Source organism: Mobula birostris, chromosome 9, assembly GCF_030028105.1.
Source record: "Mobula birostris isolate sMobBir1 chromosome 9, sMobBir1.hap1, whole genome shotgun sequence".
Taxonomy (NCBI): Eukaryota; Metazoa; Chordata; class Chondrichthyes; order Myliobatiformes; family Myliobatidae; genus Mobula; species Mobula birostris.
The window spans coordinates 87,426,393-87,441,889 of NC_092378.1; the positions used below are offsets into that span (position 1 = coordinate 87,426,393).

Sequence of the window (15,497 nt, forward strand, 5' to 3'; positions counted from 1 at the left end):
TGTATAGAGGGGTGTCCATTTAAAACAGAGATGAGGAGGAATTTCTTCAGCAAGAGAGTGGTGAAACTATGGAATTTATTGCCACAGGTGGCTGTGGAGGTCAAATCATTGGGTATACTTAAGGCTGAGGTTGATAGGTTCTTGATTGGGCAGGGCATGAACAGTTAAGGGAAGAGACAGGATATTGGGGCTGAGAGGAAAGTAGATCAGCCATGATGAAATGATGGAGCAGATTCACTGGGCCAAATGACCTAATTCTGCACCTATATCTTATGGTCTAATGATCTTATTTCTTAGATTTAGAAAGATGACCATTAGTTCTAGCTAAATTATGTATCAGTGTACATAGACAGGGCTCAAATGTGAAGAATTCATATTTTGGGAGGGAGCCTATAATTTTGTTGGAACTGTTTCCACATAATTCAGTGCATTGGTATATCAGCTGAGATTTACATGCAGCATTGGTGAGAGGCTGAGCTTGTGTGTACTGCATTGGGTTGATCATAGGGGTATAAAGACCAGTTCTGGTCTACTTATCTATCATGGTGAGATCAATGAATTCAGCAGTAGTATCAGGAAAGGCTCAGACCTCCTTTCAAACACAGCTTTATGTTGAGTATGTTGGTGTTAATCCTTAGGGAGTTCTGCTTTCAGAACTTGTAAATAAGGTATCATGTGGTTTATTTGTTATTCAGTCTGGGATACAGTGGAGGAAAAGAGTATTGAAGGGAACTGTGCATTGTTTTGTTTCCTGGCATTTTTCATTTATTATAATATCTAATTTTCTGTATTATAGAAGTTGAGCTGTTAAGTCTATTATGCAATAATTAAGCAATCCTGCAAATGTATTAAATTGTGATCTTGGAGAATATTACAGATGCCTATTGTCCTTTTACTAATTTTCTGTTGCAGAGAGTTCTCAGATGCTCTTGAGTACTTACAGCTGCTGAATAGTTGTTCCGACACCGCTGCCGTCACCACACAAACCTTCGCTATTGGCTCGAGTATGGCGACTGTCACCGGTTGGCCCCTGTTTATTCTTATTATGCTTCTTAGCTATTGTATCACTCAGATTAGGATTTCATTTATTCCACTATTGAAAATCAGGATAGAAATATGGAGCTAATGTTTAAGATCAGTGATATTTTTAATGAAACAATTGTGTTTTAAATTTGGATCTAACCCTGACTAGTCAGTTTTTCATCTGAGAACCATATTTACTGCAAGCTTTTGGCCTCTTTCTCCAGCTGTCAAGCTCAGTCCTCATAGTTGACATGATCTGCAGTTACACTTCAACCTTCACTTCATTTGATGATGTAATTTATTATTACCTTTTCAGGTTTCACAGATTACAAACCACAATAATCCTTGAATGTAAACACATGCCCAAATCTCTCTTCCCTTTACTTTTTCCTGATTATATTTCTCCTTCCAAACTTGACACTTACCTTTGGACACCTCTCCCTATGCATACACATTATGGTCTTGGTTGATCAGACCTTCTCTCCGTGTCAGTGAATTCCATGTCCGAAATGTCTTGGCTGTGGAATAGGGTGACACAGTGTTGTAGCAGATAGTGCTTCTGTGGCACAACTCAGTGTCCAGGATTTGATTCTGACCTCTGGCAGTGAGTATGCTGTTTGCATTTTCTGCCTTTGACAGTGTAGTTTTCCCCTTGGGTGCTCAAATTCCCTCATATCCTTATCACCTACCTGTAAGTTAATTCACTGCTGCAAGTTACTGCTAGTGTAGGTGGTTGGCAGGAGAACTCAGTGTAATTGATCAGCATGTGACCGAGAATAAACACAAAAATTAGATTGACTTGTCATTTGTATATTGGAACATACAATGAAATGCACGTTTGCGTCAAATCAGTGAAGATTGTGCTTGGCAGCCTGCAAGTGTTGCCACACTTCTAACACCAACATAGCATGCCCAGAACTCGCTGGCACTAATCTGTACGCCCAGAGAAACTGGAGCACCCAGAGAAAACTTACACAATCATGAGGAGAGCGTACAAACTCCTTACAGACAGCTCAGGAATTGAACCCCGATTGTTGATAGCCGGCGCCAACTGTTATGCTGCTGTGCCGTTAGCTGAAAATGAGTGGGGGAATGGGATTGCTCTAAGAGTTGGCATAGACTCAGTGGGCTGAACAACTTCCTTTTACACTGAAAGATAATGTGTTGATCCTTTCCAGTCTTAGTTTTTGTAATTATTCCTTTGGTGGAGTGTTCACACCAGACAGTGAACTCTTTGTTCAAAGGTCCTGGTCCAACTGCTCCCATCTGCTTGGCTTCATGGTTTCCAGATCTATTCATCACAATTTGCTGGGTGGTTCCACCTCCTAACCCATATCCTCACCTCCTAAACCTGCAGTATTTCATCCATTAAGGACAGTTCTGACGAAACGTATTTGACCAGTTTCACCACTTCTGCTCTCCCTGACACGGGTGCTGCCTGACAGGCCACGTATTTCCAGTACTTTGTGTTTTTATTCTCGGTTTCCGGTATATACAGGATTTTGCTTGTGTATTAGGACAGTTAATTTGTAACAGTGCCAGTGATCTCTTTGGCTTTGCCAAGAAGCTGTGCTTTATCTGTGATCCTTGACAGTCAGTGTGGGAGGCTGTTTGATCCTTCGTGATATCAGTCACTACTCCTGGTGTCTTCTTTGACAAGCAGGAGACACGTGTCAAGTCAGAACGTGGATGACAGTCATTGCTTCCCTGAGATCTCACAAATCTGGACAAGCTGTAATAAATCTTTCACCTTCCCATATGTATGATTTTTATGCTTTTTACTATTTTATGCGTAGGTACTGATCCAGTAGCAAAGTGGTGGGCTTCCGTGATTGTTGTTGCCATCAACTGGTTGCGTGGTGATGACGAGGCAGCAGAACGTCTGTATCCTGTGGTGGAATGCATGCCAAAGCTTCTGCACACCACTGAGTAAGTGCTATTGCCCAATTTCTCTCCAGAGAACCTCTTCTGTAGTGTATGCATTCAATGTATCTTGAACCATGTTATTTTAACCCTGAGTATTATAAGGTTAGCAAAACTGATAAATTGGAAATTCAAGAGACTACAGGTGCTGGAATCTGAAACTACAACCTGGTGGAACACCATCTGAGGGAACAGAGGAATTGTCATTGTTTTGGGTTGATACAGAAAGTTTTTAACCCAAAAAAATTGGCAATTCCTTTATTTGCACAGATGCCTCTCGACATGCAGAGTTCTTCCCTCAGATTGTTAATTGCTTTTGAAGTGATATTTTGATTAATGGCTCCAAAACTGTAAGGTCTAGTATCAGTGCAAACATGTGTGATGCCAAAGCCACTGACTCAAATAAGTGCATAAACACATGCCCGCGCGTATGCGTGTGCGCGCACACACACACGTAAATTTATACCACTGAGTAAATTTATAATCCTATGTTAATATTTCATCTAGTGCTGGAGTTGCAGTGTTAATGTTGGGATTGTTTAACGTTTTCACATTGAGTTGAGGTTTTTGGGAAGCGGTGGGGAAGGCCACTGGAGATTTCCCTCCGGTTTTCTGTTCAGAATATGGTCAGTTTTCTAGATGGCTGAACACTTTGCAGAGGGACATCAAGACCTTGTTTCTGCTTTGTTTATTCACAGGACATGGGTGTGTTTAATAAGGCCAGGATTTATTTCCTCTGCCTAACACATGCCTTGGTGTGGGTGCAACATTAATCCATTAAGTTAATTCCTGGGATGATCTGAGGAAAGACTGATGCAGACAGGTTGGGTTATAGAAATTCACCATAACTTGCAAATCTCTACCCAAATATTTGAGGTATGCAATAATTTTTTCTCAGTGTAGTGGAGGGGGAAGGGTGGGGAGTAAATGAAAAATAATACTGTAAACTTTTTGTCAACTCTTATTTTTTTGCTGCATGCCACTATTGTAGAAAATCTCAAAAAGAACCATTTTCTAGGAACCACCACCACCAACGCCCACCGCTGCTGGCAATATGGAGTATTTAGCCTGTGTTTAGAAGAATGATGGGTATTCTCAATTGGATGACAAGATTTTGTCAGACCTTTCCAGGCTAAATGCCAAGTGATCTCCTCTTTCAGCTGGGGAGAATCCTTAGAATTCCCTGCCTCACAGGGCTGTGTATGATCAAGATTGAGATTAATTATTAATTATTTCTGGGCACAAAGAATATGGGGATGTTGCAGCACAGATACAAGCCAAAAATCAGTCAGTCTTATTTAACAAAGAAGTGGATTTGAGGAGTTCTGAGCTCTATTGCAGCATCTGTTTCTTAGCTTTTAATTGCTTCTCTGTTAAGTTGGTGGTATAAAGTCTTCGTGGACATCAGCATTCTTTGTGGTACTTGTGCTGTGCTAGGAAGTTCTCAGAGCATATCCAGGAATTGCAATGGATTTCTAGTCAAAACAAAAGGGTAGTTTGCTATTGCCTTGCACCTGTTGCCCTTATCCTTCTGAGGGCCCAAGAGTACATCCTAGCAAAAAAACCTTGGTGAATTGTAGGTGGCAGATAATAAAGCAAATGGAGCAGTGAGATTCTTCAATTACAAAGAAAATTAATGAAAGCAGAGCAGTAAATGTGGTTTATATTAAATTTACAAAGAATTTCATCAAGGTCCCATATGGTAGGCTGGTCCAGATTAAAGCACAAGAGAGTTAGGAAACTGGATCCAAGATCTGAGGGATAAGTTTTCTCATAAAGGGTTGTGAATATCTTGAATGAGCTGCCAAAAGAGCTAGTAGAGAGGTATACAGTTGCAAAGTTTAAAAGACATTTGGACATGTACTTGGATAGCAAAAAGCATAGAGAGAAACAAGCCTAACGAAAGAGCAGATTGGATTAGCAGGTCCAGGTATCACGGATGAGGTGGGCTAAAAGGGCTCATTTCTCTCCTGCACGTTCGTATGAATCTACACTCTTGACTTGTGCTTTTCTCATTATATGAGAATTAGAGTTAGGCTATTTGCTTCTCACAGAATGCCCAGGATCTGTTGTGCATTTGTTGAAGTTTGACAATTTGCAATTTGGCCTTCATTTACCTGGTATTCTCAAGAAACATAACTACTGAGATCCTTTTACATAAGAAATTAGAGAAAAAAATGAAACACGGGGTGAAATAATAGCTAGTGGGAACGAAAGATCTTTGATTGGAAACACTTCCCATTTAACAGTGAGAGGCATCAGGTTATTTAGTTATGGAGTTTGAATCTTGTTCAAGATAGAGAATTAAGCATTTGAGGATTTAATATGTACGTCTTTTGTGGATTGCTCACACCAGATGGAAAGGTAAATGAAATGCAGTTTCTAGCAGTTTATGTGCATTAGTGCTTGTTTTGCCACCTCACCTGATTTTTAAATGCTCTCTTCTTGCAGGAGCCAGTTGCCAAGAGCAGCGCTGTTTGCATTCAAGGCTGTGCGTGCCATTTTGGGTAAGCAGGATGGCAGCCAGATGAGCCTCTTGCACTGTGCAAAGGCCAGTGGGTACCTGAGGGACAGTCTCAATATGGCATCCTCCACCAGCAACAGTATTGATAAGGTATGGATAGAAGGGAACCTCTGGCCCCTAACATGTGTCAGATGGTTGAGTACAATAAAATTAGAAAAACTACTAAGTGTAGTCTGATTCCACTACTGATGCTGTCTATTATGATGAACAGAAGTTACCATTAAGAGAAACCTTGATGTTTGCTCCCCATATATTCTATGAGAAATGAGATGTACTCATCAGCTCTATCTCTAATTAAGCCATTTGACTCAAAAATTCAGATTGACCTCCTTAAAAGTGAATAAATAGTTAACATTTTTTCTTTTTCATGATTTATTTGTGAATGTGGATGGGGGAGGGGGATGTACTTTTATTCCTAAATTGCAAAAGTTGCTGGCAGGATAACTGCCAAGTGGTATCAGAGATTATTCAAGTGTGACTCAGCCTTGTAATCTTCCCTGCTCCCTGCTGCGAGGCATTGCAGCCTGTGCTCATCACCTTTCAGTTTAATCAGCTTGTAGTTGGTGTTAAGAGGTGAATGCTTTTAGTGTGTTGATGAGTTTAGGGAGGAATGTGTTAGAAGTGTTTAATGGGGGAGGAAACACTTGCAGAATAAAATATTTGAGCCCTAATATCCTGCGCTTGCTTTAGAAGCAGAAAACCTACAGCACAATACAGGCCCTTCAGCCTACAAAGCTGTGCTGAACATGTCCTTACCTTAGAAATTACCTAGGGTTACCCATAGTCCTCTTATTTTTCTAAGCTCCATGTACCTATCCTGTAGTCTCTTAAAAGACCCTATCGTATCCGCCTCCACCACCGTTACGGACAGCCCATTCCAAGCACTTACCACTCTCTACATTAAAAAACTTACCCGACATCTCTGTACCTACTTCCAAGCACCTTAAAACTGTGCCCTCTTGTATTAGCGATTTCAGCCCTGGGAAAAAGCCTCTGACTATCCACATGATCAATGCCTCTCATCATCTTATACACCTCTATCAGGTCACCTCTCATCCTCTGTCACTCCAAGGAGGAAAGGCCGAGTTCACTCAACCTATTCTTATAAGGCATGCTCCCCAATCCAGGCAACATCCTTGTAAATCTCCTCTGCACCTTTCTATGGTTTCCACATCCTTCCTGCAGTGAGGCGACCAGAAATGAGCACAGTACTCCAAGTGGGGTCTGGCCAGGGTCCTATATAGCTGCAACATTACCTCTCGGTTCTTAAACTCAATCCCACAATTGATGAAGGCCAATACACTGTATGCCTTCTTAATCACAGAGTCAACCTGCGTAGTAGCTTTGATTGCTCTAAGGACTCGGACCCCAAGATCCCTCTGATCCTCCACACTGCCAAGAGTCTTACCATTAATACTATATTCTGCCATCATGTTTGACCTACCAAAATGAACCACCTCACACTTATCTGGGTTGAACTCTGTCTGCCACTTCTCAGCCCAGTTTTGCATCCTATCAATGTCCCACTGTAACCTCTTGACAGCCCTCCACACTATCCACAACATCCCCAACCTTTGTATCATCAGCAAATTTACCATCCCTCCACTTCTTCATCCAGGTCATTTATAAAAATCACGAAGAGTAGGGGTCCCAGAACAGATCCCTGAGGCACACTACTGGTGACTGATCTCCATGCAGAATATGACCCATCTACAACCATCTTTGCCTTCTGTTGGCAAGCCAATTCTGGAACCACAAAGCAATGTCCCCTTGGATCCCATGCCTCCTTGCTTTCTCAATAAGCCTTGCATGGGGTACCTTGTCAAATGCCTTGCTGAAATCCATATACACTACATCTACTGCTCTTCCTTCATCAATGTGTTTAGTCACATCCTCAAAAAATTCAATCAGGCTTGTAAGGCACGACCTGCCTTTGACAAAACCATGCTGACTATTCCTAATCATATTATACCTCTTCAAATGTTCATAAATCCTGCCTGTCAGGATCTTCTCCATCACCTTACCAACAACTAAAGTAAGACTCACTGGTCCATAATTTCCTGGGCTATCTCTACTCCCTTTCTTGAATAAGGGAACAACATCCGCAACCCTCCAATCCTCCAGAACCTCTCCCATCCCCATTGATGATGCAAAGATCATTGTCAGAGGCTCAGCAATCTCCTCCCTTCCCTCCCACAGTAGCCTGGGGTACATCTCATCCGGTCTCGGTGACTTATCCAATTTTATTTCAAATTTTCAAATATGTTTTCTCTGGCTAATTAAAATAGAATTTTTTCATAAGGAGATGGAAGGAGGGAAATGAATTGATGGGGAGGATGCGGTATGAAATCAAATTTCAGTGGGAGATGTCAGTGTGGAGATGGCGGTGTTGAATATCCATATCAAGCATGAATTATTGCTCTATGCTATTTAAGAATGAGTCTGGCAAGTCTTGTTGCTTTAAAAAGCCTCCGGGATTCTCATACTCCATAGTTCAGTTTTAGGCATCTGTCATCCCATGCCATTTTGTTTCACTCGCTGCGCACTTGAGCTTTTATCCTCACCATTCTATTCTGTGGTACGACTTTATTCTAGTTACATACTGTCTCGCGTGATTGTAAGGATTCCAGCAAGGATTTGAAAAGTCTGGCAGGGAATTATAGAGCAGTGAACCTTAGTGTGTGGGATAAGATGTCTAGGCAGTTACTAACATTTCTTGAAGTCTAGTGAACATTGGATTACATTTTCATCAAAGTTGCAAGCCAGAGCCTCAGTTCAGCGCAGAGATGTGTAAACCTCGCAGAGAAGCGAGCTGAACCAGTTTGTCCTTTGCCCTTTGACTCCAACACCTGACCTTTTCAATCTGGCCAATATTGTCCAAACCTCAAGTCAGTCCTGCCTCTTGAACCTGGGCCCTGCCTGCTGCAAGTATGGGTTATTATAAGCTTTGATTCTACAGAACTGTTGCCTCTCTTGACACACTGTTCATGGTTACGATCCAGGGATAATAAGGAAGGGCAGTAAGCATCACCAGGCTTTTAAATCTTACATCAATTATCACAGCATATCTTCACCTTGTCCGACTGGTGAATAACTAGAAGTGATCACTGGGTGTGATCCATGATTGCATTTGAAGATCACTGAAGCAGGCAGTAGCATTTCAATGCCATTACCGGTGGACCAGGGAGTGGCCCTGGGAATTTCCTGATCTATTTTGCTCCAGTACACATCAGCTGATCAAAAGTGGGGAATACCTTTTCATCCCTGCAGGTTTATGGAACAATTGAAGGATACAGCAGAAGAATTGTTCGGCAGTGGTCAGAACATTTTGTACCCCTCTTGCTTCACCAACCCTGCTGAATGAGTGACTGCAGCTGTGGTGCATTGTAGTTGCATTGCATGTGTACGTGAAGTGCAATGCGTCTGCAGTGCAATACAGAGCCAGACCCCGACACACCTGAGCGGGAGGACTCCAAACATTGTAACATCGCAGCTGACCAAAGCGTTGTGACTGACAGCACCGTTTGCAATAGCTTATTTCTGCTGGTTTTTAATCTCTTCCTACTTTTTGTTTGTACTTGTGTCTCTATGTTTTATATTTTTTAAAACAATCTGTCACCCTGACTTCCTTTTTTCACCTAATTAACAGCTGATTAATTTGGAAAACTTAAATGGGTGATGCTTGCATTACAGCTGTTCAGGTAATGGAAATTTATTCTGACAGAATTCACAAATCACAGGTTTGAGATATGAAATAAAATATGCTTTCACTGAAATCAAATTTTAAAAATGTAAATAATTTCTTTTTACTTGCAGTTCTTGGTACATGTGCACTGCTTTGCTTTACAGAAAATCACTATTTGGACTGTTTTCTAGGACTAACACCACCCACACACTTCGTAACGCTGGGGATCACCTGTACATCAAAGGTTTATGTCTGTGGAATTTGAGCCACACTGAAAATACTTACATTAAAATGAAATTTTAGATGAAACTTTGAGTACATTTTTAAAAAATCTGAGCAAATGGAGCCAGTTATTATAAAGAAACATGTTAAAGTACAGGTTTTCCCCTGCTTTTCAAAAGTTCGCTTTACGCCACTTTGCTTTTATGGAAGACCTACATTAGTACCTGTTTTCACTAACCGAAAGAAATCCGAAGAAGATTTTCCCTTTTACGAGAAAAGGCGAAAAGCGATGTTCAGCGTTTGTTTTGCAGCGAGCCGTTATAGAGGCAGCGCGCACCCCGAGCAGTGAGAGTGGTGCCACCAAGCTCCTTCCCCGGGAACTACTCCCGGCATCAAGCTGCCATAGCTTTGAACTGTGACTGTGAGCATCTGTGCTTTATCTTGATTTATTTTGTACATCCATTAGCAAGATGTGTCCTATGGTATCAGAAAAGCCTAAAAGAGCTCGTAACGGTGTTACGCTTAGCGTAAAACTGGACGTAATTAAGTGTTTCGATCTGGTGAACAAAATAAAGACATTGTGCGTGCATTGAACTTGCCTGTTTCCACCATTTGTACTATTTACATGCAGACAGAAAGAAACTACACTGTACATGCATTATTTCTACATTATATAGACTGCATTTATCATATCATTACTGCTATTACTATATGTTAGTGTGATTTTAGGTTTTATGTGTTTTTTTGGTGTGATTTGGTAGGTTATTTTTTGGGTCTGGGAACACTCAAAAATTTTTCCCATATAAATTAATGGTAATTGCTTCTTCGCTTTATGCCATTTCGGCTTACGAAAGGTTTCATAGAAATGCTCTACTTTCGGATAGCGGAGGAAACCTGTAATTGGTTAGTGGGAAGTCTGTTGCTTCATTGACCCTTAGAAGCAAGTCTATCTCAGGTTATCTGTTATCTTTTCAGGCTGTGCAGATGTTGCTGTGTGATCTTCTGCTTGTCACCAGGACCAGTGTATGGCAGCAACAGTTCACTGGGAGTCAGACAATGAGTGCCATGCATCAGGCATCTCCACTTGAGCTGAGAGGCTTTCAGCAGGACCTGAGTAGTCTCAGAAAGCTATCCCAGACTTTCAGACCTGCTCTCCGTAGGGTAAGTAAATTGTGAGGTGATAGACTGAGAGGGGGGAAGCACCAGTGCAGCTGGTGGAACTGGGTGCATTTGCCTTTGGGTAATACCACAAATGAAATAAAACCATTGCTAACTCAGTAGTGATATCTGGAGTGTGAGTAATACCATCTTCTGACTGAACTCCAAATCTTGAGCCATGATACTGTGGGTAGAAAAACTAATGGTAGATAAATACTGCATACAGAAGAAGGGACCATTGTAGGACAAACATCACGGGAAGCCTTCACTAATCACATCTGTAATTTGTGAAATAACATTCAAATATGGTGAATATAACCTCAAGGAAGTCTGAATGAAGTATTAAATTTATGTCCCATTCACCTGTTCAAGTGGTTTTCTAAGACGTAGCTCTGATTAAAGAGAAAGGTTAATCTCCCAGTATCTCCTTCAGCAGATATCACCAGAAATAAATATACTGGCCGTTCATTTAAGCTCATAATGAGTTCTCAGGAACAAGAACATCAAGGGAATCAGCATCTTATGGCATAGGAGCACATTATGGCCCTCTATCATGGAGCAGTCCCATTTTATTGCCATGATCTATTTTCCACACGTTCCCATCAATTGGCCCTTTCCCTCCACTAGATTCTACTCCTTGCCACACCCTACAGGCACTGTATCATTCTGCCGGTTAATGGTTGGTCCCTTAAGAGTGTTGAGATACGGAGGGATCTTGGGTCCAGGTCCATAGTTCACTGAAAGTGGCTGCACAAGGAGATAGGTGGGAAAGAAGGCATATGGCTTGCTTGCCTTCATTGATAGAGTGAGTATGGAAGCCATGGTGCATGGTCATTCCACACAATTGCATGCATGGACGCTTCTGTCCATCCCTTTGTAGGGAGGATGTAGAGAGGATGCATCAGAGCTTTACCAGGATGCTGACTAGGTTAGAAGGTGTGAGGTTGGACAAACTTGGGTTGTTCTCCCTAGAACAGTGGTCCCCAAACTCTGGGCCGCAAAGCATGTGGGGGTGCAGTGGTAGCCGGAGCGCACCCAGCACATCTTTAAGAAAAAAGCCGAAATAAACAAGCTAATTAAAAAGGTGCTGCCCAGAAGCCAGTCTTCATTAGAGGAACTGAGGTGGAGAGGGTCAATAACTTTAAATTCGTCAGCATTAAGGATCGACGTTTCTCTCTCTGAAAAGTGTCAGAGGATCTGTCCTGGGACCAGCACGTAACTGTCATTACAAAGAAAGCACGGCAGTGCCTATACTTTATTAGGAGTTTGTGTAGATTCAACATATCACCTCGATCCTGACAGCCCTGACTTTTCAGCCTGTCTGGGCTGGCGTTTAAATAGACCAAACAATGGAACAGTTAAAGACTCCAGCACCTTGGAAAGAGGAGTGAACATCGCGTACAGCAAGTGAAATCGGCAATCGCCTCTGATCCAGGCCAACATTTATGTACCGGGCAGCACCTAATTAATTAGCTTGTTTATTTTGGCTTTTTTCTTAAAGATGTGCTGGGTGCGTTCCGGCTACCGCTGCACCACTGCATTTTTCGCAGCCTGGTATCGGTCCGCGGCCCAGAGGTTGGGGACCACTGCCCTAGAACACCAGCGGCTGAAAGGAGACCGAAGGAAGTTTTTAAAGTTATGAGAGGCATTGAATTTAGGAGCCGAGAGGTAATGTTACAGCTATATAGGGCCCTGATCAGACCCCACTTGGAGTACTGTGCTCACTACAGGAAGGATGTGGAAGCCATAGAAAGGGTGCAGAGGAGATTTACAAGGATGTTGCCTGGATTGGGGAGCATGCCTTATGTAAATAGGTTGAGTGAACTTGGCCTTTTCTCCTTAGAGCGACGGAGGATGAGAGGTGACCTGATACAAGTGTATAAGATGATGAGAGGCATTGATTCTCCCTGGGCCTCCTGTCCCTTGATCCTCTCATATCCCTTTTGCCAATCACCTGTCCAGCTCTTGGCTCCATCCCTCCCCCTTCTGTCTTCTCCTATCATTTTGGATCTCCCCCTCCCCCTCCCACTTTCAAATCTCTTACTAACTTTTCCTTCAGTTAGTCCTGACGAAGGGTCTGGGCCTGAAACGTCGACTGTACCTCTTCCTAGAGATGCTGCCTGGCCTGCTGCGTTCACCAGCAACTTTGATGTGTGTTGCTTGAATTTCCAGCATCTGCAGAATTCCTGTTGTTTGAGAGGCATTGATTGTGTGGATAGTCAGAAGCTTTTTCCTAGGGCTGAAATGGTTGCCACAAGAGGACACAGGTTTAAGGTGCTGGGGAGGAGGTACAGAGGAGATGTTAGGGGTAAGTTTTTTACGCAGAGAATGGTGAGTGTGTGGAATGGACTGCCGGCAACGGTGGTGGAGGCAGATAAGATAGGGTCTTTTAAGAGTCTTTTGGATAGGTACATGGAGCTTAGAAAAATAGAGGGCTATGGGTAAGCCTAGTAATTTCTAAGGTAGGGACATGTTCGGCACAACTTTGTGGGCCAAAGGGCCTGTATTGTGCTGTAGGTTTTCTATGTTTCTATAAGTAGGCAGGCAGACAGAATCTTTTGCCCAGGGTCGAAGTGTCATTCACTAGAGAAGTTTTTTTATGCAGAGAGTGCTAAGTGCCTAGATAGGTTAATCACGGGTAGAAGTGGAATGAGGCATTTCATAAAATTTAAGAGGCTTTTAGACAGATACATGAATATGGAGGGTCATGGATGATGCATAAGAGGAGGCCATTTAGTTTAAATTGGCATCAAGAATAGAGTCATTGATTTATGGAAGTAAAATCCTGTTTAACAAATGTGCTAGTGATTGATCAGGCTGTAACTTTCAGAGTAGATGAATGGAAAGCAGTGAATGTGATGCATCTGAATCTTCTGAAGACACTTGAGACATCAAAACACAGAAGGTTATTTAATAAAGTTTACAGCAATGGCTTTGGGTGTAATATATTGGTGTGAGTTAAGAGTTGGTTAACAGACAGGAAATAGTAGAGATAAATGTGTAGTTTTTGGGTTGGGAGACTATGTGTGTAGGAATTGATGCTGGGATCTTCGTTGTTCACAATCTATATTAACTATTTTGTTGAGAGGACCAAGGATGATAATATCAGTAAATTTGAATATATTAAGTCTGGGTGACAGTGTGGATTGTGAGGAGAATAACCAAGGAGTTATAGACATGCTAGGCAAATGGCAGACAGAATTTAATGACAATGATTATCTATGGAATAATTAGGAAAAAAATTCAATGGTGAACATTTTTTTAAATGGAAGAAAAATTGAAAATTGCTGGAATTTAGTGGAACCAGGGTGTCCTTGGAATCAACTCACTTAACATTCAGGTACAACAAGCAATTAAGTTAAACAGTACGATGGCCTTCATTATAACAGAATTGTACACAAGATTAATGCAATAAATGGAGCTCTAGTGAGACTGTACCTGATGAAATATGTTTGGTTTGGTCTCCCTATCTGAGGATGGATATATTGTGATAGAGGTTTCATTGATTGATTGCTGGGAAGCTGCAGGGGCTTGGAGGGAGGGAGTGCATCTGAACTATGTAAGGAGAGCTTAAGCACCGTCTCCAATGCCTTCTTCCCTGGTTTTGGTGCAGCAGGCGACGACCCGGTAAATTACAACTGCACTATTATCCAGCAACTCGCTAGTGAGGTAGATCTGCAGTACCTGGTGTTTTTAATATCCAGCAGTGTCTTGCAATCATAAGAAAGATGTAAAGGATGAACAATTATACCATTGGTGGGACCCGGAGAGGCCGTTGTGGCCATTCAACTGCCTGGGGAAAGAAACTGTTAAGATGGCATGAAGTGTTTGTTTTAATAGCTCTATAGTGCATTCCAGAGCGGAGCATTTGGAAAAGACAGTTTGCTGGGTGGGTAATGTCCACAGTGATCTTTTTCAGCTGACCGGGGAGCTCACTAGTTTTTATGTATTGTGAGGAGATGCGGATGTATATGTAAGGTGTTCGACCAGGAGCTCATTCAGAAAGTCAGGAAGCATGGGATCCAGGGAAACCTGGCTTGCTTGCAGAAGGCAGAGTGTGGTGGTGGTAGATGGGGTGTGTCCTGCCTGGAGATTGATGATCAGTGATGGTCCGTAGAGATCTGTTGACGGATCCCTGCTCTTTGTGATTTTTATAAATGGCTTGAATGAGGAAGTGGAAGGGTGTGTTTGTAAGTTTGCAGATGACACAAAGGTTAGTAGTGTTGTGGATAGTGTAGAAGGTCCAGGAAACCAGGAGGAACTCAGTGACTTAGCACAAGGCTTACTGGCTTTCACGAGGGAGGACACAATTTAAAGTCTTAGCTGGAAATGGTTATTGTGGGTTAAGGCTTCAGAGCAAAGGAGTTGCAAAGGTGAATTTTCTGGTGACAGGGCGAGGGTGAAAAGTGGAAATCATAGTTGGTGTACCAAGTTTTAACCTCAGCATAGTAACAGTTTGTGAAGGAGAAAACAGGATGGGGTAGAATAGGGAGGTGGATAACATGCACTTAATGTGTCATATTTTATTTTTGTTTAAGGTGTTCCTGCATGAGGCAACAGCCAGGTTAATGGCAGGAGCCAGTCCAACCCGTACTCACCAACTATTAGATCGCAGTCTCAGGAGGCGGGTCACAAATCCGATTCCCAAAGGTGGTGAGTCGCTATCTTTCTGAAACAGATCTTTTGCAATAGTCTTTGAATCTGCTTGTTATGCACTGCTTTGAAGCTACCTGACTTAAACCTTTTTAAATGGATACATTTTGGTTTTTAATATTTTCTTGTTAGAAAAGTATACTGGAGTGAGCTTTAGCTTTTTGGTTGAGGGCAAATGTTCTGTCTGTTAGGTAAGTGGACCTTCAGGTATTTGAAACTCTGGTTTTAGCTGTTGACTTTCTGATGGGTGCTCAGTGCTGTTTGCCCTGACTTTAGTAAAAAGAGTTAGTAGTCCTACTGCACTTTGCT

General features: G+C 42.1%; 1 protein-coding gene across 5 annotated transcripts in view; it reads left to right on the forward strand.

Moving 5' to 3' along the window:
* srebf1 (sterol regulatory element binding transcription factor 1) overlaps window positions 1-15,497 on the forward strand; it is a 65,675-nt gene that overhangs the window by 49,154 nt on the left and 1,024 nt on the right. For 3 of the 5 annotated variants that reach the window (XM_072268370.1, XM_072268374.1, XM_072268372.1), the window contains exons 14-18: window positions 913-1,022; window positions 2,820-2,952; window positions 5,398-5,560; window positions 10,353-10,538; window positions 15,074-15,188. In XM_072268370.1, coding sequence (XP_072124471.1) covers window positions 913-1,022; window positions 2,820-2,952; window positions 5,398-5,560; window positions 10,353-10,538; window positions 15,074-15,188 — 707 coding nt within the window. Of the gene's footprint in view, window positions 1-912; window positions 1,023-2,819; window positions 2,953-3,644; window positions 3,789-5,397; window positions 5,561-10,352; window positions 10,539-15,073; window positions 15,189-15,497 lie in introns of those variants that run through there. The other 2 variants (XM_072268371.1, XM_072268375.1) reach the window with 2 other exon arrangements.